This window comes from Xiphophorus hellerii, chromosome 3 (genome assembly GCF_003331165.1).
Source record: "Xiphophorus hellerii strain 12219 chromosome 3, Xiphophorus_hellerii-4.1, whole genome shotgun sequence".
Classification (NCBI taxonomy): domain Eukaryota; kingdom Metazoa; phylum Chordata; class Actinopteri; order Cyprinodontiformes; family Poeciliidae; genus Xiphophorus; species Xiphophorus hellerii.
In genome coordinates this window covers 961,160-988,641 of record NC_045674.1, presented here as the reverse complement: position 1 = coordinate 988,641, position 27,482 = coordinate 961,160, and the positions used below count along the sequence as shown (strand labels likewise).

Sequence of the window (27,482 nt, the reverse complement as noted above, 5' to 3'; positions counted from 1 at the left end):
GCAACATTAGTAGCTTGTAGCGTGAATTAACCAGTTTAACTTTACTGGTCTCTTTTCCAGTTTGAGTCTTTACAAAATCTGTATTTGCTGTTTTCCTAGAGCTAACTGTGCAGATCGTTTCTTCTTCGTTAAGTTGTTGTAGCTGCTAAGCTTAAGAAATGTTAAATGTTTTTTTGTTTATTAAATGTCTGAATTCTTAAAAAGACAAAACAAACTGAATGGGTCCAGATCCGGGATTTTCCACCAGATCCACCTGAACGACTCCAGGAGTTTATAAAAGGAGGATTAAAATAATGTTTTAATGTGGCAGCGTTGGGTCGTTACTACGGAGTTCAGCTGAAGGTAAAAATATGTTTATTATTCATAACATTCAGTTTATTGCAACACCAGACTGTTGGTTTCCATGACGACCCGGAGTCTGAACTCGGATCTCAGTGAGGGCTTCTGATGAGTAGGAGTCGCTGTCGGAGTCCGAAGACCCGGACCTGTCCTGGTACGCCATGTCTACTTCACTGACGGCAGACAGAGTGGGAAAACAGACGATCAGGAGTTTAAAATGGAGGAACAGAGAAGTGGGAGGAGCTTCACCTGGACGAGTTTTTACCTGGGAGCGCTGACGTAGTCGCCGCTGTCCTGGTCAGACCGGGCCGACCGGGCCGAGTTCAGGGCCTCGGACCACAGGGGGAGCTGCTCATCGTCACTGGAGTCTCTGAGGGGAACAGGAGGATCCGGGTCAGAACCAGGAGGAACCGGGTCAGAACCAGGAGGTCTGTTTGGTTCTGGGTCGGATTTGATGGTTCTGCCATTTTTCTGCAGTTCTGTCGGGTTTAGAAGTGGTTTGGGTCGGTCAGTGGTTCTGGTTCTACTGGTGTTTCTGGTGCCGGTTCTGGATTGACGGGACACTCACAGCTCCTCCTCGCCGTCTTCCTGGGAGGTCAGAGGTCGAATGCAGACGGCGCACACGTTTCCTAGGCTGTGGAAACACGTCCGACAGAAAACGCCTGGAAAACATCAGAACCAGAGTCAAGATGCATTCAGGTTCTGCTGGGATTTTCTGGTACTTTCAGGTCAGTCACTGAAAACAAACAGAAACATCTGAACTGCAGCTGAAGCATGAAATATTAATATTCAAACTTTCAAACTAAATATTTAGTTTACAAGATAAATATTTAGCTTCTAACTTAATATTTTGCTTTAAATAAAATACTTAACAGCAATCTAGAAAACACTGGAACTAAATATTTAGCTTGTTAGCTACCTAGCTAGTTATGTAACTAGCTAAATATTTAGCTTGTTAGCTACCTAGCTAGTTATGTAGTGTTGTGATTTAAACTCGACAGACCAAAAGCGTGTGAGCACACGAACAGGAAATCAGCCACACAGAATAACCAGAGTTTACTGTTTTTATTCTTTTTTAGCGCTAGTAAAAAGAGAGACGCTTACCCTCACAGGCTAATTTGTTGTGAAGTGAATATGACCGAAATTATACAGCATCTGATCAAAAACGGACGATCCATCCCTTATATCTAAGACACGCCCAGTGATCACCTCATGTGTTACATCAGCTAAAGTTTCTATTTCTACAAAGGCCTTTGTGTGAAAGTGAAACATGCCAGGTGTGTAAAAGCTTGCGAGTGTTTGTCCTTGATAAGCGTCTCAACAGTAACTAGCTAAATATTTAGCTTGTTAGCTACCTAGCTAGTTATGTAATTAGCTAATATTTCTGAACAGCTAGCTAGCTAATACTTAGTTTGAAACAGACATTTATAAAAAAATGATTAGTTGGTGAAAAATGAACCTGCATTTTTCTCTAAATAACTCAAATTGTTGCTGCTGAGTTTTGGCAGCGACTTCTGGAGTATGAGTTGATCCGATCTTCTCCAGGTTCTGGTTCTGACATCATTAGAATCTAAACTCAGAACACAAAATCCCCACCGTCAATACTGACGAAATAAACCAAGCACAGCCCACGACCCGGCAGGATGACCCCGGACCGAACCCGGTTCTGATGGACCACAGTCTGTTTGTCACCTGAGCATCCCGAGACGTCACAGACGCCGGTTTGGTCGTCCTTCTGCCTGACGGGCTCGTTGCAGCCCAGACAGGTGAGGCAGGAGGATCCGGTGAGGGAGGACAGGTAGGCTCCACCTGGCAGCCTGGACACACAAACATTTCTGCTCAGCTGGATATTTAGTTTGGTTTGGATATAATCTGGGTTATCTGGTGGAATGAAGGTACCGCCTCAGCAGCGCCTGCATACAACTGGTGCCGGCGCCGGCGGCCCGGTCGGCCAGGTGTCGGATCGCAGACCTCCTGAGGGCCCGGCCCACAGACAGCCTCTCGCTCAGGATGTGCTGGTGCAGGAACCGGATCCTCTCCTGCAGAACACAAAGCAGGGCCGGTCACATGGAGGTTCAGGTTCCTGCTCTCTGATTCGGGTCGCCGTGTTCTGGCAGCGTGGGAAGAGGATCCGGCAGGGACCAGAACCAGGCCCGTTTCTGCAGCATGGAGAGATAAGAGGCCATGTTGGAACATCAGCCTCTGTCCCGCAGCATGACGGATACATCTGCTGCTTCTGCTCATCACTTCCGGTTCAGAACTACAACTTTAACCATTTAAAGAAGGAAAGACTTTAGTTCTAGGGAAATCATGAAGCATTATGTTTTTCCACTTCTTGTTCAGGACGTTTGGAGGAGGAAGAATATTGACTGGGTTACAGACACTGCTAACGAAAAAGCTAGTTGTGCTAAGACTCAGGAACAGGGTCGTTTTTTCTTGACAGTCTGTGTCTGTATCTGTGTTTTTCAGTTGTCCTCTGGACTGAGTAGCTGCTGCATTTTGCCTGCAAGTGTTTGTATATTTTATGTCTAAATTAGGTGAATTTATTGCCAGATCACATAGTAGCATTTATACCTAAAGCGAAAAATTAACATCCAATAGAGGTGATGGGAAGATCGGAATCATGGATGATCGGAAAAAACCTGATGGGAGCGTCCGTCATAGAAACTACTAGAAGGATTCTTAACAGTCGAGCAGTAAAACTTAACCATAGATGTCAAACTTTACTCAACTGGAAGTTGAATAAAGTACATTTATTTAGTGGATGCTAAATTTGGTTAACGTGTTCAAAGTTAGCAAAAGCACTAAGCAAAAATTAGCTCCACTATTTTAGCCAAAAGGACCTGAAACCGTTTCAGAGAGCAGAACTTCAGCAGGAACGCAACGCGACTTTCAGGACCTGAAGCCCTGCAGGACGATGAGGAGGAGGCCACATGATGAAGAGCTTCGTTTCCCTCAGATGGAGATTCCTGCTCCCTCTACAGGCTGGAACGTTTGGGAATATCACGGAAAAGTATTGTGATAATCCGATTTAAATGAGTTAAATCCCAGTTAAAACCTCGGAGCGCCTCGGTCACGTTCAGACCTGCCTTCGGCTTCCTCCTCCAACATTCCTGCTCCAGATTCCTCACATGCCGGTCTGCTCCGCGACCTTTCACCCACAGCAGCTGATCTTCATCTGGAGGCAGAAAGCTTCAAAAACACGCTCAGCTAGAGCCGGAGGGGGCGGGGCTTACCAAAATCTACCTGCCATCAGGTAGCTATTGCTAGCGACTCCCACTTGGAGGAACTGATGTTAGTGTAGCTTCAGATGTTACAAGCTAACTTCCTGTTTAGAGTCCAGACTGAACAGGAAGGAGCAGCTGCCAGATGTTTGATTTGAACTGCAGTCGGTTTACCGGTAAACCCAGCCTAGATCTGCTTCTGTAAAGCTGCAGATAAACAAACCTCTGAATGCTAACAGCAACCTCACTTCTACGGAAAGCCAGAAAGGCCACAATCCATACAATAAACTATTTGGTAAAGGAATATTAATATATGTGACAAAAACTGTAAATATTTAACGCTCCTGCGGTTAAGCGCTACGCTCAAGAACAGAAGGAAAGTGATGAGGGTGTCCGTCAGACCGTCAGTTCACAAAACCACCAAAAAAAAATAAATTTTCTCTGCATGATAAGTAAAATAAATATTTCAATATCCATCCATCCATTTTCTAACACCCTTGTCCTTCATGGGGTCGGGAGGAGCTGCTGCCTCTCCAGCTAACGTTCTGGGCGAGAGGCGGGGTCACCTAGACAGGTCGCCAGTCTGTCGCCGGGCAACATGGGGACACACAGGTCAACACACACATTCACACCTAGGGAGAATTTAGAGAGACCAATTAACCTGACAGTCATGTTTTTGGACTGTGGGAGGAAGTCGGAGTATATTTCAATATATATGTTCAAAATTTCTGCTGCAGCTGAAAGAAAATTTAATTTAAAATGATTTAAACTGATTTATTGCTAACTGCAGCCGGTCAGTTGAGACCCGGAACCAGTCGACGTTTTCTGCAGCGTTCTTTATTTTCTGACATGGATAGCCTTCCATACGGTCAGCAGTGTTTTCAGTACCTGTTCCTGATCCGGATAATAAAAAGCACAGAAGATCCGTTTGAGGCGCTGAACGAATCCTCTGAACAGAGAGATGACCAGAGCCATACCCAGCAGGAAACCTGCAGAACCAGAACCAGAACTGGATCAGAACCAGAGCCAGAACCACAGCCATACCCAGCAGGAAGTCTGCAGAACCAGAACCGGGACCAGTTCTAGGTCTGGTCCCGGTTCTTGTTCTGGATCTGGTCCGGTTCTGGTTCTGGTACCGAGCAGGAAGTTGATTCTGTGGTCGGGCTCCTGCGGCTGCACCAGGCACTTCCTGCTGATGACGGTGATGTTTCCTGTCTGGAAGACGTTGAAAGACGCCACCAGGTCTCTGAAGATGTCTGAGGCGTAACCCGACCCGTTCACCTGGACCGCTACCTGGTAAGGGGCTGAGAGGACGCGCCGTTACCATGGAGACCATACAACAACGCCGCCTCATACCGCGCCACGCCTCACCTCTGGCGACCACGTCCACCTCCACCTGGTGGTGCACCTGGTCCACGATCCAGAAGACCAGGAAGTCCATCACCACGATCAGGCCGCCTGCCACCAGGTGCCTGAAGACGGAGGCCATCTGCACCAGCATGCCGCGCCGCTCCTGCTGTGTCAGGCGCAGAGACACTGCAGAGAAACGCAGCGTTAGCTGCTGCTGCGCCTTCTGGTTAGCGGTACCTGAAGCGGCGGTTCTTACGTGGCGTCACGTAGGTCTGCGCCTCTCTGCGCGTCAGCGGCAGAACCGAAGCTCCGCCCTCCGACGCCACCTGCTGGTCCAGCTGTCTAAACTGAGCGCTAATGTATAAGTTATCAAAGCGCAGATCCCGGAGGTACTGGCGCTGGTACATCAACGCCCTGCCCAGACACACACACACACACACACACAACAAACAGTATTCACACCCTAATGTACAGAAGTTTTAGTAAAAATATACCTACTACAATATAATTTATAATATACCTAGAGGGTTTTATCACAGGTTGGCACCATCTATTTTATAAATAGCTCTCATGTGTCGTCACACTTTGATCTTATTTAACAAGCAGTGAAACTGAAGAGGAAGGAGAATTAAACCTTGTTTTCTACATTTTTTGCACATAAAATCTAAAAAGTGCGGCATGCATTTGAGATAGCGCTAAATGAAATGTAGCACAGATGTTCTGCTTCTGGTTCTGGTCTCAGATGTTATTTAGAGAACAACCAGTAGACAGGAAGTGGAAGAAAACCAAAACTCAACTATACGCCTGGACAATAATGGAGGAAAATGCAGAATACCTGAGACTTCCACAACGTCCTAGTCAAAGTCCAGACCTGAATCCATCTAATCTAAGCTGCTTTATAAAGAGAAAAGTCTGTAGATATTTAAAACTGACAGGACAACCCCAAAAGTTCTTCACTGTTGATTCAGGTGAGCTGAATGCAAAGGCATGCCACACTTTTCAGATTTAATTTTTTAAATCATTTTGGAAACTGACGCCACTGACACGTTATCTGTTCTGAGGCTGAGTGCAGCCGAGCGGTGACCTCTGACCTGAGGAAGGACAAGCCCAGCAGCAGGAAGTTGGTGTAGGCCAGCAGCTTGGTCAGCGTCTGGAAACTCTGCAGGTCAGCGGAGATGTCGGCCATGATCTGCTGGGAGACCTGCTGCAGCGTGCGGCTGGCGTTGGCGTCCACCTCGAAGGTAACCGTGGACGACAGGTTGAAGTCGAACTCATGCATCAGCTTCCTGAACGCGGCGACCGTGGCTGAAACAGGCGAAAGCGGTTAGGCGGCGGCGGCGGCGAGCGGCAGCTGCAGGCGGAGGTCACTCACGCTCCGCCAGGCGCCGCTTCAGGTGGGACGCCACGTACGACGGGATGATGCAGAACAGCTCTCCGGCTGAAACACACCAAAATTATTCATGATAATCAATAAATCAGTTAATCACATGATGAATTAATTAAACTCAATTTGCAAGATTTATTGTTTTTGTCTCGTCTCTGGATGATGAAAGTTTTCAGCCTGCTGCTTTGGACCATTTTGTTTACAGAGATTTCATAATTCATTTTATTTGCACTGTAAAAATACTAAATCCTACCAAGTAAACTTGATCTAGTTTCTAGTGCAAGTATCTTACTACATCTGAAATAAGTCAAAACTAACTTACAAATAACTTTTTGGCTTGTTTAAAGTCAATAATTGTTTAACATTGATGAAAAAGTTCCAGTTCCCTTGGCAGATAAATTTCTTATAACAAGACATTTTTCTGCCAATAATCTGCCATCAATGATCAATTTTCATCAATATTAAAAAAATATTGACTTAAAACAAACTGAAAAGTTACTTATGATTTAGTTTTGCTTTATTTCAAGTGTACTAAGATATTTGCACTGGGAACTAAACCAAAAATACTTGGGAAGATTTTGAGTTTTTGCAGTGTGTTGTTTCTGTTGTTTTGTTTATTGCATTAGCTTTGGATAAACTGGTGTTAGCCTTGTATTGGTTAGCATTAGCCTTGGATAAACTGGTGTTAGCCTTGTATTGGTTAGCATTAGCCTTGGATAAACTGGTGTTAGCCTTATATTGGTTAGCATTAGCCTTGGATAAACTGGTGTTAGCCTTGTATTGGTTAGCATTAGCCTTGGATAAACTAGTGTTAGCCTTGTATTGGTTAGCATTAGCCTTGGATAAACTGGTGTTAGCCTTGTATTGGTTAGCATTAGCCTTGGATAAACTGGTGTTAGCCTTGTATTGGTTAGCATTAGCCTTGGATAAACTGGTGTTAGCCTTGTATTGGTTAGCATTAGCCTTGGATAAACTGGTGTTAGCCTTGTATTGGTTAGCATTAGCCTTGGATAAACTGGTGTTAGCCTTATATTGGTTAGCATTAGCCTTGGATAAACTGGTGTTAGGCAGTAGGAAGTAGGAAATGCAGTGGGTGACCAGCCTAGCTTTGCCAGGCACTAACCTCTCAAAGCTAACGCTAGCTAGTGGTTTCCTTTTCTTCAGCTAGCACCAGTGTCTTTCATTAATCAGATCAGTAGCTTCAGAATGGACATAGCCTCCTGCTACAAGGAAGTAGCCACTGCTGGGTGAACAATAGTTTTAATTTTGGCACTAAAGGCACCTAGGTGAAAGCAATTATTTAAAGGAAGTGATGTCAGTGAACGCACCGCGAGCGAGGTTGCAAAGCGGCAGGAAGGCGTCTACGATTTCACAAAGGAAGTTGAACTCCTTCAGCAGGTTGTTGCAGTCTTTCCGACCCTGGGCGAACAGATCCCGGCACTTCCTGTACGGAGCGCCCATTTTATCGTTGCAGATGTCTCCAATGTCCACCAGGAAGTGAAGGACGTTCCTCAGGGTCCGCGCTGTGGGGTCAAAGGTTACGTTAATTTACACAAACAGACTTCAAAACAAAAAGACGAATCAAAGAAAAACCTGAAGATAACGATGGAGGACCTTTGATCATATTTTTGTTGTCTAATGGTGTAGAGAAGGATGACTGACCAACATGGCGGACGCTGTCCATCAGAGTATTGATGAAGTTTTGGACTCTTCCTGCCACGGCGTACGCGTTTCTGCTGATCTTTCTGATTTCATCAATGGCAGCTGCAAACAAACCCAACACATTATTCAGTTTATTCTGAAGAACCTGTGTAAATATTTTTAGTTCATTTTAAAGGGGACTTATCATACAAAATCCACTTTTCAGCCTTTAAATATATTTTGTTGTGTACTTGTCGTGCAGAAAAGTTCAGTCGTGATACATAGATCTCTTTATATTCTGTTTGGGTCATATTTTTCAATCCGTTCAGCTTTCTCTACTCTCTTCTATGTTTTGAATTATTATGTCACATTATTTGCTGCGGAACAGCTAAACAAGGTCAGAAACTTCAAGCTAACTAGTTTCCTTGACTCCGCTATTTTTATTTCTCGCAGCCATTTTGTCGTCAAATTAAAGGAAGCTATCAGTAGATAAATCAAAATGTGCGACTGCTGTGTTTTAATGCACACAGTTAATGTTGGTATGACGTCCTAGCCGTCCTAGCAGTAGCATTGTGTGCTCTGCTTATGTTAGCACTGTGTGCTAGCTTAAGGTCTTTGGGGACAAAACCATTCACTTTGAATAGCATCATTACATAAACAGTTTGGCAAAGTTTTCTGTCATTTTTGTCTTGAGGAATACAGGATCCAAATGCATTCAGTGACATTTTTAGCACTAGCGTTAGCTAACGTGCTAACTAAGCTGCCATGTTTAGCAATTGTGTTCATTCATGTGGTGGTAGCATTTTCTGACTATAACATGTAAGGCTGGATGAACAAGTCTACCGTTGATGGTCTCGTTCCACTTTATGCAGACCACCACTGAATGATTTAGATGTCAAAAGGATTTTAAAGCAGGATATGCCCCATTAATGTCAGATGATTTCTATGAGAGGGGCGTGTCTTACAGAAGAGAGGCGTGGCCGCTTTCTGCATCAGCTCTTTCGTCTGATTGGCTGCCAGCTCGGCACTACACAGCAGGCTGGCAGCGGCCCGCTCCGTGTTCTCCATCGTGTTCCTCATGGGCCCGGACACCACCGCCGACACATACAGGATCAGGATGCCGCGTGCTGGACCAGAAGAAGACCGGACAGCTTACTGACAACGTCCAGCTCCGATAGATTCAGGTGAACGCCTCTGACTCACCTGAGAACAAGGTGGGCAGCATGACCATGATGCTGGCCCGGAAACCTATTGACAGCCCCATGCCAAACGCGATGAGCCCTGCCAGAACCAGTGTGGAGTTGACGCAGAACCGCAGTGGCTGTTTCTGCAGCAAGAAGCCCAGCAGTCCATAAATAAACGCCAGCAGAAGGCCAAAGAGAAACGCCACCAGGCTCCGCCCTGCCCGCACCAGCTGGGGGCCGAGTTTCTTCTTTCTGCGGCGAGCGCACACAACGGACCTGGAAGTACCGTTAGCAGAGTCCATTAGGTTTTGCTCTCTTGCCACCAGACCTACGATCTCCAACATGTGGAGATGAAAAGTTAGGATCCGCCAACAGGATCTGAACACGGCTCCATATCCAGAGGAATTCATCCTCCATGTTTCAGCAATAAAAATTAAATCACTGAATGAAAAAGTTCCTGGACTGCTAGCTAGCCTTAAGCTAACAGTTAGCTGTATGCTAGCATCAGATGAACTGCCTCAGCACTGTTGACCGAAGGATATCAGCAGTGGGACAGTTTTAGGCATAACGATGTCAAACTAAACAAATTGCATGAAACCTCAGATAATCTATTTACAGTTTATCAACAGCTGTCACTGCAACTGTCTTAAGTGTTAGCTTTATGCTAGCTACTTGTTCAGATGTCTTCTGGCTGCCAAGATGCTGTTAGCACTATGCTACCTAGACCTGGCTAGTAACTTGTTATCTTTACTCAGACAGCTTCAGTGATTACAGCTGGAAACTAGAGATCATGATGAAATCAGGGTTTAGTGATGAACTCTGACCTGAACCTTCAGAGCCACATAAAGACATTTACAAAGTCGGCCTTCTATCACCTCAACATTTCCAGGAGTAAAGGGCTAATGTCTCAGTAAGATCTAGGGAAACTAATCCACACATACTAGTACGTTAAAGATTTGTTGTCATTATGTCAACCTTTCGGACCCGTCAGGTCTTCAGGTTCTGAACCAGAACCAGAACCAAATATGGAGAAGCAGCATTCAGCTTCTATGCATCACACATCTGGTACAAACTTCCAGAAACATGAAAAATCAACGACTAGGAGGACTCTGAAGGACACTGAGTTCCTTTAAATCAAGGCGCTCTCAGTAACTGGAACATTGATTTATTTTCATTGTTTTTAAACCTTTCATTTATTTTCCTGCTGTAAATTAATATTCATCATTTGTTTTTGTCATGCAAGGATTTCGAACCACCTGTAAGAAGCTTCAAAACTTTTATGGCAAAACATGTTCATTTCTGCCTCAATTTGTAATTTTGTAATGAAAAATTAAACTATATTTTTATCCGTTTTACATTCTTTAGTCCTTAAAATATTAGAATTTGCACATAATTTTATACTTCTATCTGTCCGATCACGTAATTTTAGAATATTAAATCAGATGTTCTATCAGTTAATTGAGGAACATTTTCAGGAAACGTACTTTAACTTGTGTTTACAAGAGTCCAACCGACCCCACATCACCTCCACCCTCGCACCGCCAGGGGGGGACCGTACCTGTTCAGGTGACTTTTGACGCCCCGATGCTAACTACCTTTTCAGGTATCCTCAGTGACTGCCCAGACGCTAACGTAATGCTAAGTAGTCTTCAGGTGTTAGATGCTAACCTGTAGCTTTATGCTAACTACCTGTTCAGTGTCCGTGTGGCTCCGCCCCTCACCACCTGGACAGCGATGTCCCCATTCAGCAGGTGTCGTTTCTCCTCCTCAGGTCTCATCTTTTTCATTTCAGACTAACTGAAACCGGTTGCCATGGAGACCACCAACAGTTTGTCCGAACTTTTAACTGATGGCGCATCCTGACCCGCAGACACCTTCAGCTCTTTCCTGATTCGCTGAAGACCTGCCCGCTGCCTGCTCCAGATGTGTGGGGTCCCTCCGGTGGGGTGGAGGGCCGTCCGGCTTCCACAGGGCAGCCGGACGGCCCTGGTCGGCAGAGGCCTGTTCGGCGCGGCGGGCGGCTCAGGTAAACCGAGTTTTAATAACTACATGTTTTTATTTTTATTTTTGTGGTAGTTTTTTTTTTTCTTTCATTTTTTATAATTGCTACTAAATTGCTCTTAGGATTTATTCATTATGTATTCTGACTAAATTATATTTATTTTCCAAATGTGTTTGATGTTTTAAAGTTCTTTTCATTCATTAATTTAACCTTTTTTTAAAAAAACATTGTTCTTTTAACTAATCCCTCTGGTTTTGAATGCAGATTTTTAAAATATTGGACAGTTGTCAGATGTGTTACCATAGCAACAAAGTCGGGTTTAATTTCTTTTTTTATACAACCAGCTGATTATGACTGTATATAGTTTGAAAACTTTATAGATCCAACAATATACTCCTCATGTTTGAATAGTTTAGTGTCACGTTATAACCAAAAAGTTGTACATTTTTACTCCATCCATCCATCTTCTTCCGCTTATCCGAGGTCGGGTCGCGGGGGTAGCAGCTTCAGAAGGGAGGCCCAGACTTCCCTCTCCCCAGCCACTTCTTCTAGCTCCTCCGGGGGAATCCCGAGGCGTTCCCAGGCCAGCCGAGAGACATAGTCCCTCCAGCGTGTCCTGGGTCTTCCCCGGGGCCTCCTCCCGGTGGGACGTGCCCGGAACTCCTCACCAGGGAGGCGTCCAGGAGGCATCCTGACCAGATGCCCGAGCCTCAACTGGCTCCTCTCGATGTGAAGGAGCAGCGGCTCTACTCTGAGTCCCTCCCGGATGACTGAGCTTCTCACCCTATCTCTAAGGGAGAGCCCAGCCACCCTACGGAGAAAACCCAGCTCTACACCCTCGGCAGGGTCCTGGAGGGTGCATGGGAGTTCGCCCAACCAGTCTACATGTGTTTTGTGGACTTGGAGAAGGCGTTCGACCGTGTCCCTCGGGGAGCCCTGTGGGGGGTTCTCCGGGAGTATGGGGTACCGGGCCCTTTGATACGGGCTGTCAGGTCCCTGTATGACCGGTGTCAGAGTCTGGTCCGCATTGCCGGCAGTAAGTCGGGCTCGTTTCCGGTGAGAGTTGGACTCCGCCAGGGCTGCCCTTTGTCACCGATTCTGTTCATCACTTTCATGGACAGAATTTCTAGGCGCAGCCAAGGTGTTGAGGGGATCCGATTTGGTGGCCTTAGGATTTCATCTCTGCTTTTCGCAGACGATGTGGTCCTTTTGGCTTCATCAGGCCGTGATCTGCAGCTCTCGCTGGAGCGGTTCGCAGCCGAGTGTGAAGCGGCCGGGATGGGGATCAGTGCCTCCAAATCCGAGGCCATGGTCCTGAGCCGGAAAAGGGTAGAGTGCCTTCTCCGGGTCAGGGGGGGTGTCCTGCCCCAAGTGGAAGAGTTTAAGTATCTCGGGATCTTGTTCACGAATGGGGGAAGAAGGGAGCGGGAGATCGACAGGCGGATTGGCGCAGCGTCTGCCGTCAAGCGGGCGCTGTACCGGTCCGTCGTGGTGAAGAGAGAGCTGAGCCAGAAAGCGAAGCTCTCGATTTACCGGTCGATCTACGTTCCCACCCTCATCTATGGTCATGAGCTTTGGGTCATGACCGAAAGAACGAGATCGCGGATACAAGCGGCCGAAATGGGTTTTTACTGTGTTTTTACTGGGTTTTTACATTTTTACTGTGTAAAGAATATATTATTGAACACGAAGAAATATATTGTAGAACATAGAAATTATTTTGTTTGTCTAATAATATTTTCACATTAAAAACATGATGCCGTTCGTTGTCTGAACACAGTACTGTATTTTACTGAATGTGAATTATTTTACTTTCATTTTATTCCTTATGTTTGCACAATAATAATCACGTTCATACAATATAAATATTACATTGTAAAATTATTAAAAGGTTTTTTCTAGTGTTATAATTATATATATATATATATTGTAAGGACATCAAAATATGTTGTACAAACATGAAGAATTTATTGTTACAACAAAAACATTTTCACAACCAAAATTGACATCACTTGACTTCCCTTTTGTCTGGATGGCAGCTTTCTGCCTCCGTAGATGATTAATGAATCAAAAACTCAAATTATTTGAGTTTTTCAGAATTACACTGAAAAAAAGAGAATGGAGCTCCAATTTAAGAACAATTGTGTTCATTTGTTACATGTCATCCAGTTAGGTTTGTCAAACATACTTTATTTACATGACAACTGAATAAACTTAATTGGATGACATGTAACAAATGAACATTTTTTAAGCAGGTTTTCATTCTCTGTTTTCAGTGTATGCTTGTAAAGCCCAGATTCCCAGCGAAGAAGAAAGTTCAAACCGTCTCTTGTACTGATCATGATGGTTCTTTTGAGATGCAAACAGGATGGATGAACTGCAGAGGAAATGTGTGTTTATATGTAACATTTTGTTATAGAGACATAAAAAGAAAACACTGGAAATACTCATAAACAAATGAAAAAACAAAAATTACTTTTAAAGTACTCAGCTAAAACGTCTAAGGAGGAAAATAAAGACTATTCACTCCGAATCTCATAAAGATGGATTTTTAAAAAGTAATCAAATCTATTTTGTTGTTTTCTATGTTTTAGTTTTGTACCTGGGATTTGCCCACAACTTACCGCTGACCTTTGACCTGAAGCTGGCAGTAGGGTTTGCATTTGTCGGTGAGGAGATGTCAGACTCACATTCCTCCTTTAAACCACATCCTGATCAGGTGAACACAAGTGTGTGTGTGCGTGTGTGTGCGTGTTTCAGGTGTGTGTATCGTAGGTGGATTCCTGTCCTCGTCCTTCAGATGTACCATCCTCCTCACGTTACCCAGCATCCTCGGCTCTCGTGGTCGTTCCTACCTGATGGTTATGATTGTGATGATTCTGTACAGAGGTACACACCCACACACACACACACACACCCACACACACAGACACACCCACACACACACACCCACACACACCGACACGCCCACACACACACCCACTCTCCAGACTCTCCTGCTGTAATTTCTGACCCGTTGGCTGGTCTGTAAATCATTCCTTCATCTTTTCACCACAATCCTGGAAATTATTTTATATGGAGGTAAATTTGTTTCACAATTATTCAATCAAAAAAAAAACTAATCTCAATTTAAAAACATAAAATTGTGTTCAAAACTTTTTGAATTGTAATGATTTTTTTAAAACAAAAAAAGCTTTTTTAAACAACTTTTTTAAAAATTAAAATCACTCATTTTTGTCTTATGAAATGAAAAAGTTATTTGCAGAACATAAACTTTTATTTGCCCATGAAGAATTTTTTGGTTGACAGCCAAAGTTTCTGGCTGCGATTCTCAAAGTTTGTTTGATGCTCCCTTTTTTGGTTGAACTCCATAATCTCCATTTACCTCCATAATTTTGTCTCCAGATGAGCGAATCTCAGGAGTTGTGCAAACATTTTCTGCACCACTAGGTGTCACTGTGCTGCAGTGAGCCTCCGTCATTCCAGCACCACGAAGTTTGTTCAAAAATAAAAAACAATTGAAGCAGAAAAAAGTTTTGAAACTGAAAGAAGTTGGAAACTGACAAAAAATATTTGAAACTTAAAAGAAGTTTTCAGATTTCAGGGGTTTTTTTTCCTTTTGAACAATCTTTTTGGCCCTGCTTGAGCTCCGTATCTGTGACCTGCTGCGCTGTCCCATCTCTCCATCTGCAGGTCCGATCTCCAACACGGAGCGGAACGCCGAGGTGGCGGCGCTGTCGCTCAGCTGCAACCTGGACCTGCAGGTGCAGCACAGCAGGGTGCTGTGGCGGCTGGCCGCCAGGCCCTTCCTGCTGGTTGCCAAGCAACTGATGGTGAGGGAGGGGCGGCAGGTACACAAACGGTCACTGCAACATAACAGGAAGGCTTTGAATAAAAACTCAGTTTACAGGGAATGAATAAGTGGAACTGATCAGGAAGCTTCTGATCAAATGTATTGATTAATGCAGGGGTGTCCAAACTTTTCCTCAATCATCATGTCAGAAGCACTTATAGGACTAAAAATCTAATCATTTTAAAAACTATAATCAAAAGTTGTATTATATTTTTTCCCAAGCTGAACAATAAACTAAGCAGTAAATTGTTAAATTTTTTAAAAGTTAGCGACGCATAAATTATTCCACATCTTAAAGTTAGAAGGGCTTTACTTGTTTGCCTTATTAAAATATGGATATAAATTTAAAAAATAGAATGTATTTATTGTATTCTATGCAATTAGACCAGGATTTATGTGACTTACTGTATTAATTTATTATTGAAAATCTGCTTAGTTGGGATTATTTACTGTGAAGTCAAACAGGAAGTAGAATATCTAGTCATTTTTATTTGATCAGAAATGATTCACCCCAAGGAGAGGGTGCCCCCTCTCCCTGGGCTGCCACCTTATCGTGGTGGAGGGGTTTGAGGGCCCCAATGACCCTAGGAGCTATGCTGTCTGGGGCTTCATGCCCCTGGTAGGGTCACCCAAGGCAGACAGGTCCTAGGTGAGGGACCAGACAAAGCGCAGCCCGAAGACCCCAATGATGAGCAAAAACATTGGACTTGGCGTTCCCTCGCCCAGACGCGGGTCACCGGGGCCCCACTCTGGAGCCAGGCCTGGAGAGGGGGCACGATGGCGAGCGCCTGGTGGCCGGGCTTTTACCCATGGAGCCCGGCCGGGCTCAGCCCGAAGAGGAAACATGGGTCCCCCCTCCCATGGGCCCACCACCCGTGAGAGAGGCCAAAGGGGTCGGGTGCACTGTGTGATGGGTGGCGGCTGAGGGAGGGGGCCCTGGTGGTCCGATCCTCGGTTGCAGAAGCTCTTGGGACGTGGAATGTCACCTCTCTGGTGGGGAAGGAGCCGGAGCTAGTGTGTGAGGTCGAGAGGTTCCGGCTAGAAATAGTCGGCCTCACCTCGACGCATGGCTCTGGTTCTGGAACCAGCCTCCTTGAGAGGGGCTGGACATACTTCCACTCTGGAGTTGCCCAAGGCGAGAGACGTCGGGCAGGAGTGGGCATACTTGTTGCTCCCCATCTCGGCGCCTGTACGTTGGGGTTTACTCCGGTGAATGAGAGGGTAGCCTCCCTCCGCCTACAGGTGGGGGGACGGGTCCTGACTGTAGTTTGTGCTTACGGGCCGAACGACAGTTCAGATTACTTCCCCTCTGGAGTAATCTTTTTGGAGTACTTAGAGGGGGTACTGGAGAGTGCTCCTCCTGGGGACTCCCTTGTTCTGCTGGGGGACTTCAACGCTCACGTGGGCAATGACAGTGAGACCTGGAGGGGCGTGGTTGGGAGGAATGGCCCCCCCGATCTGAACTCGAGCGGTGTTCTGTTGTTGGACTTCTGTGCTCGTCATGGATTGTCCATAACGAACACCATGTTCAGGCATAAGGGTGTCCATATGTGCACTTGGCACCAGGACACCCTAGGCCGCAGTTCGATGATCGACTTTGTCATTGTTTCATCGGATCTGCGGCCGTATGTCTTGGACACTCCGGTGAAGAGAGGTGCGGAGCTGTCCACTGACCACTACCTGGTGGTGAGTTGGCTCCGGTGGTGGGGGAGGAAGCCGGTCAGGCCTGGCAGGCCCAAACGTGTTGTGAGGGTCTGCTGGGAACGTCTGGCGGAATCCCCTGTGAGATGGAGCTTTAACTCCCATCTCCGGCAAAACTTCGAACACGTTCTGGGGGAGGTGGGGGACATGGAGTCTGAGTGGACCGTGTTCCGTGCCTCCATTGTCGAGGCGGCCGATCGGAGCTGTGGCCGCCAGGTTGTCGGTGCCTGTCGCGGTGGCAACCCTCAAACCCGTTGGTGGACACCTTCGGTGAGGGATGCCGTCAGGCTGAAGAAGGAGTCCTACCGGGCCTTTTTGGCCTGTGGGACTCCGGAAGCAGCTGATAGGTACCGGCAGGTGAAGCGGCATGCGGCTCGGGTGGTTGCTGAGGCAACAACTCAGGCGTGGGAGGAGTTTGGAGAGGCCATGGAGAAAGACTTCTGTACAGCTTCGAGGCGATTCTGGTCCACCATCTGGCGTCTCGGGGGGGGGAAGCAGTACGGCACCAACACTGTTTATAGTGGGGATGGTGTGCTGCTGACCTCTACTCGGGACGTTGTGGGCCGGTGGGCAGAGTACTTCGAAGACCTCCTCAATCCCACCAACATGCCTTCCATTGAAGAAGCTGAGCCTGGGGACTCTGGGTTGGGCTCTCCAATCTCTGGGGACGAGGTCGCCGAGGTGGTTAAAAAGCTCCTCGGTGGCAAGGCTCCGGGGGTGGATGAGATCCGCCCGGAGTTCCTTAAGGCTCTGGATGCTGTAGGGTTGTGTTGGCTGACCCGACTCTGCAATATCGCATGGACATCGGGGGCAGTTCCCCTGGATTGGCAGACTGGGGTGGTGGTCCCCCTGTTCAAAAAGGGGGACCGGAGGGTGTGCTCCAATTATAGAGGGGTCACACTCTTAAGCCTCCCTGGCAAGGTCTATTCAGGGGTCCTGGAGAGGAGGGTCCGTCGGATAGTCGAACCTCAGATTCAGGAAGAGCAGGGTGGTTCTGGTTCTGGTCGTGGAACACTGGACCAGCTCTACACCCTCGGCAGGGTCCTGGAGGGTGCATGGGAGTTCGCCCAACCAGTCTACATGTGTTTTGTGGACTTGGAAAAGGCGTTCGACCGTGTCCCTCGGGGAGCCCTGTGGGGGGTTCTCCGGGAGTATGGGGTACCGGGCCCTTTGATACGGGCTGTCAGGTCCCTGTATGACCGGTGTCAGAGTCTGGTCCGCATTGCCGGCAGTAAGTCGGGCTCGTTTCCGGTGAGAGTTGGACTCCACCAGGGCTGCCCTTTGTCACCGATTCTGTTCATCACTTTCATGGACAGAATTTCTAGGCGCAGCCAAGGTGTTGAGGGGATCCGATTTGGTGGCCTTAGGATCTCATCTCTGCTTTTTGCAGATGATGTGGTCCTGTTGGCTTCATCAGGTCGTGATCTGCAGCTCTCACTGGAGCTGTTCACAGCTGAGTATGTAGCGGCCGGGATGGGGATCAGTGCCTCCAAATCCGAGGCCATGGTCTTGAGCCGGAAAAGGGTAGAGTGCCTTCTCCGGGTCAGGGGGGGTGTCCTGCCCCAAGTGGAGGAGTTCAAGTATCTCAGGATCTTGTTGACGAATGGGGGAAGAAGGGAGCGGGAGATCGACAGGCGGATTGGCGCAGCGTCTGCCGTCAAGCGGGCGCTGTACCGGTCCGTCGTGGTGAAGAGAGAGCTGAGCCAAAAAGCGAAGCTCTCGATTTACCGGTCGATCTACGTTCCCACCCTCATCTATGGTCATGAGCTTTGGGTCATGACCGAAAGAACGAGATCGCGGATACAAGCGGCCGAAATGGGTTTTCTCCGTAGGGTGTCTGGGCTCTCCCTTAGAGAGAAGCTCAGTCATCAGGGAGGGACTCAGAGTAGAGCCGCTGCTCCTTCACATCGAGAGGAGCCAGTTGAGGTGGGCATCTGGTCAGGATGCCTCCTGGACGCCTCCCTGGTGAGGAGTTCCGGGCACGTCCCACCGGGAGGAGGCCCCGGGGAAGACCCAGGACACGCTGGAGGGACTATGTCTCTCGGCTGGCCTGGGAACGTCTCGGGATTCCCCCGGAAGAGCTGGAACAAGAGGCCGGGGAGGGAAGTCTGGGCCTCCCTTCTGAAGCTGCTACCCCCGCGACCCGACCCCGGATAAGCGGAAGAAGATGGATGGATGGATGATTCTGCCCTCGTTAAAAACAAAACGTCTCCATGTGCGTCTGCCACCAGCCCGATCTGCCTCCATGTTTAGGCCCCGCAAATTCAGTCCATGGACCGCCAGCGGCCCCTGAGCCGCACTTTGGATATCCGGCTTCATGTCTATTTTATTTTGGGCGAAAAGTTTTTAAATTATAAAGCTGCCCAACCTGAGAACCATCGATTAGTCCAGAACGGCCCGGTTCTGCCAGGTTCTGCTGGGTTCTGCTTGGTTCTGCTGGGTTGTGCTTGGTTCTGCTGGGTTGTGCTTGGTTCTGCGGGGTTCTGCCAGGTTCTGCTGGGTTCTCCTGGGTTCTGCCAGGTTCTGCCGGGTCTCTGTAACGGATCTGTCTCTGTGTTTTCCTCTCAGAAAGATAAAGTGGAGTTTGAGTCGGAGTCTCTGGACATCAACAAGAAGTTCCAGAACGTCCGAGACGAAGTTCTGCTGCAGTACGGATATGATCCGATCCAACCCGGCGGCGCTGCCCGGGGAAACAGCACTCAGGAGCAGTTTGCCTCCAACACTAGGAGGCGCTGTGACGGTGAGGCAACCTGCAACTGGTTCTGGACCCGGTTCTGGACCTGGGTCTCTGCAAACGCTACACGTTCTGTCTGAATCCGATTTTTAAAGGCGGGACAGAAGAAGACGTTGGAACCAGGGCGCCACCTAGAGGAAACAACCAGAAAAAAGAGTGTTTTATAAACAATAATGGAATATATTATCACCAGATCTGGTTTCTACGATGGAGTGTTTGGACCAGAACAAGAAACAAACATATAAAGAATGAGAAAAAAATCATAATAACACCAGAAGAAACTCGTTCTGGTTCCTCATATTAAGAGAATAAAGTCATATGACTCCAACATGAAAATAATATAGTAATCACATTAACTGAGACGATCTTGTAAAGTTATACTTTGGAATCAGTTTTACAAACACGACAACCTTAATCTGCTCAAACATCAGCTTCAGATTATTATTGGACTTTGAATCGATTGATCAACAACTGAAAAGAAGAAAGAGCCGTGAACTGGACCAGCTGCTCACGTCTTCATGACTCCACAAGCTTCTCATTTTCTACAAATGTTATGACTTTCTTATGCCCATTATTATGACTTATTGTCATAATATCATAACTCTGTTCTCGTAATTTAAAAAAATCTCTTAGTCTGGCCCCTAATACTCTGTTGTAGTTCAAAGACTCTTTCAGGGGTTTTTCCAGTGGCGGTTTCTGATATTGGCAATATGGGCAACTGCCCAGGGCGGCATCTTGTTGGGGAGGCATGAGCGCTAGGAGAGGAACGTCTCTTACTCCTAAATATGAAGCTTTGGAACCAGTGGTCATTTCTCCATCTGTAACCTGGTCCAGACCAGCGGTTCTGTTAGGCCGGTTCTGTTAGGGTGCATTCACACCCTGTTTAGTCCATTTTAATCAGACTGTAATTTGTTTGCCTAGAAAGTAATTCGTTTGGGGAGTGTGAATGCAAATTGAATTCCAAAGCGGACTGAAAAAGCGAACTCTGACCTCCTGAAAACCTCGGCCTCGGTCCGGCTGAAGTGGCTGAAACGGTTGGACAGCAGTGTGAACGCAAGCGGATCGGAGACCGCTCCAAAAGCAGGAAGCTAACTACAGGGCATTCTGGGTAATATATTACTCTCTGATCTGCGGGAGATGTTGTGCCGGTTGCCATGGCAACGGGTCTGCGTACCGAGAGTGAGGAAAAGCGTAATATAAATGGTTTAAAGTTGTTTTACTGTTTATCAGCTTATTTTCTCTTATTGCCTCGTTTGTTTGAATCTAACAATCATCAAATAGGGATAGGATGACATATTTCATAAAGTTTAAGAGTAATGGTTTGTTACATTTTGACAAACTAATTTTAAGAGCGGCTTTTATGTAATATTAAATATTAATATTTAATATTACATAATATAAAGTCCTCTCCTGCTTCTTGACAGAAACCAAACTGTTTATAGATTTATATCAAGGGAAAATACATATTTTACATATCAAAACATTCCTAAGATTCAATTTAAGCCATATTTATATAAATCTGGTAAGAAATTAAGGCACTGCGATCATTTTTGTGACAGATTCCTGCTCAGCCCCCATTGGAACAGCCTGGTGTTGCGGACAGACTCACTGCGTCGTAACGGCGCCTGCAGGAGCGTCGCTAGCATTAGCAGCTAACAGGCGATGTGCAAAGTAGTAATGTAACAATGAAGCTAAAATCTGACACCACTTCATTTTTGTTTAAATTTTGTGAATTAGAAAGTTGCACTGGTCTTCTTCAGTGATTCTTGGTGCAGCGCCCCCACAGGCGACGGGTGGAACAGGGTTTTCAGTTAGTTTGGATCGTTTGACACAGTGCAGTGTGAATGCAAAACACAGCAGCTGAAAAAGTTACAAACGTTGCAATTTTGGCCCCCTTCTGTGCTCAGGTGTGGTGGACGAGGGCATCCGGCGCTGCGCTGGTTGGTTCAGGCAGAAGTGGAGTGAGTGCATGAAAGCCATTCCTGTTCCCATCATCAACCACATCCTCTGTATTTCAATGAAATTCGACTTCCTGTGTGACGTCATGAGAAGTGAGTTTCTGTATAAAAAGTAAATTCAAACTTATTTCTGCTGACTGTTTTACACATTGATTCATTTAACCTGAAATAGAAGCAGAAAGAGGCATAATAGCCTCCAGTTTGGCTAGCATTAGCGAAAAACACAGTGGTGGGCACTTCTAGCTAAAACGTTAGCTGTGCTAACCCTAAGCACTAATTACAAATTTTAGTTCTGCCAGTGGAGGGCACAATTCCTCTATTCCACTAATAACAAGCTAATTTTTAGCCCAGCGCTTTGGCATTTTAGCTAACTTTGAAAACATTTTGCATGCTTAGTTTTCCCTAAATTAATTTTTCCTAATAACTTCTAAAGCACTAATTTATTTGCCTGTTTTATAAACTTTCAGCACTAATCATAAACCTTAGTTTATGATTTTTAAACTTTAAGCTGTTTATGTGGAGAATGTGAAGTCGCTCTCAAAACAATTGCTAAATGTGAATTAGTGCATGTCTGTGTATTTGTCTGTGTACTTCATAATTTGTTTTAATTCTTGCCATTTATTCTGCAAAGTTTCTTTTAAAAAATGAGACAACATGAGAAGAGGAAATGAAATTGCTGTCTTCAACCACTTCAAAATAAGAGCATGAATATAAACATCTAACTACTAGAAATATTCTTAACGGTTTGCAACCAAAATTTCAGCACAGATGTCAAAATGTACTCAGGTCAGTATAGCAAACATCTTAGTTAGCAAAGCGGTGAGTTCTACTAACGCACAACACACAGCACTAACATGATATTTAGCGCACACTAATGCTAAAGAGCAGTTCAAACATGGTACTTAGTAGAAGCTAACGTTAAAGCGCTACACAGACACATTATTTAGTGAAAGTTGAATCTAATGCTAAAACGCTAATGAACATTTACAAAACAGCCGAGGAAACTAATGGTTTGGAATTTAAAATTGTATTTAGGGGAAGCTAAGTTCGCTAAATGTTTTCAAAGTTAGCAAAAATGCTAAAGTGCTAAACTAAAAATTAGCTTTGTGAAGAAGAGTGACGCTCCTCTCACAGTGCCAGAGTCGCCAAACTTCTCCAAACGCTTCCGGTAACAAGAAGCAAGATCCCTTTTATGGCAACATCCTTTGCAAATATGTTTTCAGTTTTTAACTGTTGCAATGAGGCTGAAAACCGTTTCTGTTTATAGTTCTACTTGATTTCTGCTTCAGCTGGTGCTTTAACTTTTCTCTCATATGTTGACTTTCTAGTGAGTTTCTTGGTAAATTTTAGTAGCGCTTAGCAGAAGCGTGTCCACCATCGGAAAACGCGTCCAGCAGCAGTAGCATCTTCACCTTCAACCCTTCCAAGCAGCCATACTGGTTCAGAGTGATGACCTTTAACCTTTGACCTGTAACTGTCTGTGTTTCTAACGGCTCTGTTCCCGTCCTTCAGTCATGACTCCGTGGTGCAGAGAGCAGATTCCTGTGGAGAGGAACTTCGGTCAGCTGTACGATCGGCTCAACGTTTCCATGGACCGTCTCTCCAGAGAGTTCCGCGCCCGGGTCGTCGTCCAGGTCAGAACCGCCAGAACCACCAGACCCATCAGAACCACCAGAACCACCAGACCCGGTGAAACTGACGCGTTTCCCCTGCCGTCCAGCAGGAGGAGCAGCAGCAGTCGGTTCTGGACGGAGTCCAGTTGGACCGGGTCTTCACTGAGTCCGTTAAGGAATCCTTCCAGCGCCTGACGAAGAGGATGGAACAGGGGATGAAGGTCCTGGAGATGGTGCTATCCTTCACCTTCATCACCGTCTTCATCCAGTAAGATCCACACCTTCATCACCAGTTTGACCAGTAACATTGGCTTCATCATCACTGCTGCTGCTTCCTCCTCTTCCTCCTCCCCCTTTACTTCTCCTCCTCTTTTAGGTTCTCCTCTTCTTCTTTCCTTCCTCTTTCTTTTGATCCTCATCTCTCCTTTTCCTTTTCCTCTTCTCTCCTTCCTCTTCCTCGTCGTCCTCGTCCTCCTCATCCTAACCCTCCTCCTACTCCTCCTCCTTTCCCTCCTCCTTTTCCTCCTCCTCCTCCTCTTCCTCCACCTTTTCCACCTCCTCCTCATCCTCAACCTCCACCTTTCCCTCCTCCTCCTCCTCCATTCCCTCCTCCTCCTCCTCCTTTTCCTCCTCCTCCCCCTTTCCCTCCTTTTCCTCTTCCTCCTCCTCATCCTCCTCTTCCTCCTTTTCCTCCTCCTCCTCCTTTTCCTCCTCCTCAGGGCGGTGCAGTACCTCCGCTCCTACAGGACAAACATCTCTTTTGACAACGTCTACATCACCTCCTACTTCAGACGGATCGACGAGCGCAGAAGACGAGCGGTACCACCTCATCCTCCTCTTCATCACCATCACAGTGATGAAGGCTCACTGACTCTTCCTCTTTCCTCTCAGGGGAAACATTTCCTGCTTCCTCTCAGAAAGTCGGAGAGAAAACGGTTCATCGCCCCGATGAGTCCGAAGATCAACTCTGAGGAGCTGATACAAGTGGTGAGCAGCCTCCATTACCACGGAAACCGCCAGGTGTCATCATCCTCATCCTCATCATCAGCTGGTTCTGCTTGTGTCTGCAGGCCTCAGGAGGCTTTCAGGTTCTGGCCATCTCACTACTGGCCGTGGTCCTGCTGGTCATCGACTTCTCCCTGTTCCACGTCCTGGACATCATCAGCAGACACACCTTCACACAGTTCAACATCACAAGTACACACACACACCCACGCCCACACACACACACACACACACACACACACGGTCCGATTGATCTGGTCCATTGAGAAAACCTCGGAACACAGCAAGTGAAAGATTTAGCTGTGCTAATGCTACAGTGCTAATCATAAACATTAGTTCTGCTAATGCTAAAGTGATGTGCTAACACGGTGTTCAGCGCTAACTTCATCCATGTTTATAGCCATCGTGTGTCTGTGACGCTTTGTCACGCAGCTAGCTGTGTGGTTAGCGCTTCAGGAAGGATTCTCTGAATCAGACCTTTCTCTTACGGCTTCAGTTTTATAGTTGTTGAGTTTTGATAACGCTGTTGCTGACTTGCGCTAAGCTAAAAAAAAGTAGCTCCACTATTAGCATATCAGTGGCTGTGAGCATAGTAGCCAGAAATTTTACTCTGGCAACTGTAGCGATATTTGGGAATATTGTTATTCAAGTAACAGTAAAATGTACGGTGTAATAAAAATATATTTTTTTAAAAGTTACTGTAGTAAATGTATGTTACCCACCTCTGGCAGTGGATCCAATCATGAAGGAGGAGGACAACCTCCCAAAACTTTAACTACATTTCAAATCAACAGCTGGAAGAAAAATTTAATTAACCAGTTCAAACCGGTTTAAACTGGTGATAGTGAACTTAAGCAGTTCTGCTGGGCAGAGCGGTGCGACATCAACCAGAACAACAGAAATTTGTTGATGGAAACAGAAAGTCCAAGTTAGCTATTATTCTGACCCAGTGAAAAATCTGCATTAATCAAATCTGAAATGCTTCAGACTGACAGTCAGAGGCTCCGCCCCCTTCCTGCAGGCAGCCATCACATCGACATCAGCGTGGGCGGAGACACCATGATGGCCCGCCTCCTGCGCACCACCATCTCTGGCTTCAACAGCTCCTCCGAGACGAACGTCCAGAGCGACAACCGCGGTGAGTCCCAGTTCACTGAACTGAACTGAATCACACTGAACTGATTCATATGGAACTGAATCATACTGAAGTGAACTGGATTTGAATTGGCCCTGTGGTCTGTATTGGTTCTGGCCCTGTTTAAACTGGTTTTTCTGCTGGTAATAAACCAGTATGTGCAGGCTGCAGGATGTTGGACACACATTCACCCAGCAGGGGGCGACAGCTTCCTCCCTCTGCAGACTGTAAAGAGCATCTGAACTCACTTCCTCTTCCTCCTCCTCCTCCTCCTCAGCATGCATGTCCGCCCCCTCCCGCCTCCCTTTTGAAGTGTATGCGAGGTGTGTGGGCGGAGTCCTGGTGGTGGCGCTGTTCAGCTGCGTCCAGGTTTACACCAACCGCCTGCGCCACGTCATCGCAGCTTTCTACAACCCAAAGGTAAAAACACCAACAGCACCTGAGTCCATCATTAAAAACTAGATTTAACTAGAGCGAGGACGCAAAGACACTGGACAAAACAGAAACCCGTCCGTCCACCTGTCTGCCTCTCTGTCCATCTGTCTGCCTCTCTGTCCACCTGTCTGTCTCTCTGTCCACCTGTCTGTCTCTCTGTCCACCTGTCTGTCTCTGCAGAGGGAGAAGAAGCGCGTCTTGTTCCTCTACAACCTGCAGCTCCACAGACGGCTGTCGTCCCCCAATTGGAAGATGAACATGAGCCGAAGACAGAGGACGAGGACGGGGACGAGGACGGTGAGCATGTTGTCGTCCTTCAGTCTGTCAGACTGAGCCGTTTGTCAAGTTGCACTGTAAGAAACTAACAGCAATAATTTGGTTTATTTAGCACATTGTAGAGAAAAACAGTCTCCATGTTATTCATTCATTCCAAACTAAATATTTCACCAGAAAAATATTTTCCTAATTAAATATTTAATTTGAAAGCTAAATATTAAATCTGCAACTCTGACATTTATAAATGTAGGAATAAAATGGTGAAAATATGACTTTGAAAAATGAACAACCAAATTTTTTCTCTGACATTCTAAACAAACTCAATTATTGCTGTTAGTTTTTTGCAGTGTGTCATCGACAGTACTCCAGCTTCTTCTTCTTCTGCTCTCTGCCTGCAGATGTTTCAGCGCCTGACCAGGTGGGGGCGCCGTCTCCTTCGCCACCCCCGACAGGATGCCTCAGACCAGGATGAGACTCACTACGCTAGCAGCTAGCAGCTAGTCGGGGATCCGCCTGGAGACGCTCTCACTAACGTTCATCACCCCAGATAAAACGCGTCCTCCTCCTTCATGACTGGAGACCGAAACCGGAGATAAATGTGATGCAAAGAAAATCATCTGGAAGAATGACAACTTTCCCTGGAATGTCAGCCATATTTATGAGGCTCTTCGGAACAAACAGGCCGCACCAAATGACTCAATAATAAATAAAACAACAGATCTGATCTGAGTCAGAGTTCAGGGTTTGAAACCACCATTAGTCTTCACACCAACTGAACTTTTCCTCATTTCTTAGTAAAACATGGAGAACGTCTCTGAACATCAGTTCAGTCCTGCCACAGATTGGCTCAGGTCTGGGCTTTGACTAGGCCACTGATCTCTCTCTGGCTGTTTGTTTTGAGTTGTTGTTCTGCTGGAAGGTGACCCTTGACCCCAGTAAGCTCTCCTGCAGGGGTTGTGCCCAGAATGTTCTGATTTAGCCCCACCATCTGTCCCACAGCATGATGCTGCCATGTGTTCTCTATGTCTTGGTCCTCTACCTGAAGCGGAGCAGAACTCTGCAGTTTGGTGGTGTATGAATACTTGTGGACTCAGACTGCGCCACTCATGGAGGAAGAGGAAGAGTTCACTGCTCCTCTTTCTGCATGCAGCCCAGGGTTTGACCACGTGATGTGATTACAGCCGCAGCGTGACGTCAGCAGCTGATCCGCCGCAGCACGTGCAGCGCTGCTTCACCAAACTGACTCTGGATCAGATTGTTCCTCTGAACCGCCGCTGACCTCAGCAGCTGCTAATCCTTCTGATTCTGCTGCAGTCGGCTGGGTTCTGATTCCAGACCTGCAGCCCGCCGTCAGCAGCTGCTGCACATCATTTCAGCCTGGAAACTATCACACCTTAACCCAGCGGTTCCCAAAGATTTTCTGCCCCCACTATGAATTACAATAAAATCCCCTCCTCCCAAAAAAATCAACTGGTCCCACATCGTTCGACCAGACATAAACCTTTACACATATTTTGTTTTCAAACTCCACTGAAGTTTATTTCACGTTTCAGGTTGCAACAAAACAAACTACAAACCATCTTTACAGTGAAACACTTTTGACTTTTGTGTAACTGTGTTTTTGTTTTTTTCATTCATCCATACCGCT

General features: G+C 46.4%; 2 protein-coding genes across 2 annotated transcripts; one reads left to right on the top strand and one right to left on the bottom strand.

The window, feature by feature from the left end:
* Positions 1-331: 331 nt before the first annotated feature.
* Positions 332-11,019, bottom strand: dcst2 (DC-STAMP domain containing 2). The gene is given in 17 exon segments (XM_032557854.1): positions 332-512; positions 605-709; positions 908-1,001; positions 2,032-2,156; positions 2,239-2,378; positions 4,452-4,552; positions 4,700-4,867; positions 4,935-5,099; positions 5,170-5,327; positions 6,005-6,218; positions 6,286-6,351; positions 7,626-7,820; positions 7,960-8,061; positions 8,904-9,065; positions 9,142-9,398; positions 10,681-10,692; positions 10,812-11,019. Coding segments are annotated over 17 exon segments (2,331 nt in total). The 5' UTR covers positions 10,937-11,019; the 3' UTR covers positions 332-370.
* dcst1 (DC-STAMP domain containing 1) lies at positions 10,941-26,563 on the top strand. Its single transcript, XM_032557833.1, has 15 exons — positions 10,941-11,148; positions 13,719-13,793; positions 13,885-14,013; positions 14,818-14,957; positions 19,247-19,418; positions 21,320-21,463; positions 22,883-23,004; positions 23,094-23,251; positions 23,703-23,802; positions 23,875-23,970; positions 24,054-24,180; positions 25,010-25,126; positions 25,401-25,543; positions 25,739-25,855; positions 26,233-26,563. Exons 1-15 carry the CDS (start codon positions 11,046-11,048, stop codon positions 26,326-26,328), a joined length of 1,839 nt encoding a protein of 612 aa, XP_032413724.1. The 5' UTR covers positions 10,941-11,045; the 3' UTR covers positions 26,329-26,563.
* The last annotated feature ends 919 nt before the right edge of the window (positions 26,564-27,482 follow it).

Bases quoted from the DNA above. Each gene is read 5' to 3' on its own strand.
- dcst1 (XM_032557833.1), top strand. From the start codon at position 11,046: ATGTGTGGGGTCCCTCCGGTGGGGTGGAGGGCCGTCCGGCTTCCACAG. The intron at 11,149-13,718 runs GTAAACCGAGTT...TCTATGTTTTAG, and splicing joins CGGCGCGGCGGGCGGCTCAG to TTTTGTACCTGGGATTTGCC. The intron at 14,014-14,817 runs GTACACACCCAC...CTCCATCTGCAG, and splicing joins TGTGATGATTCTGTACAGAG to GTCCGATCTCCAACACGGAG.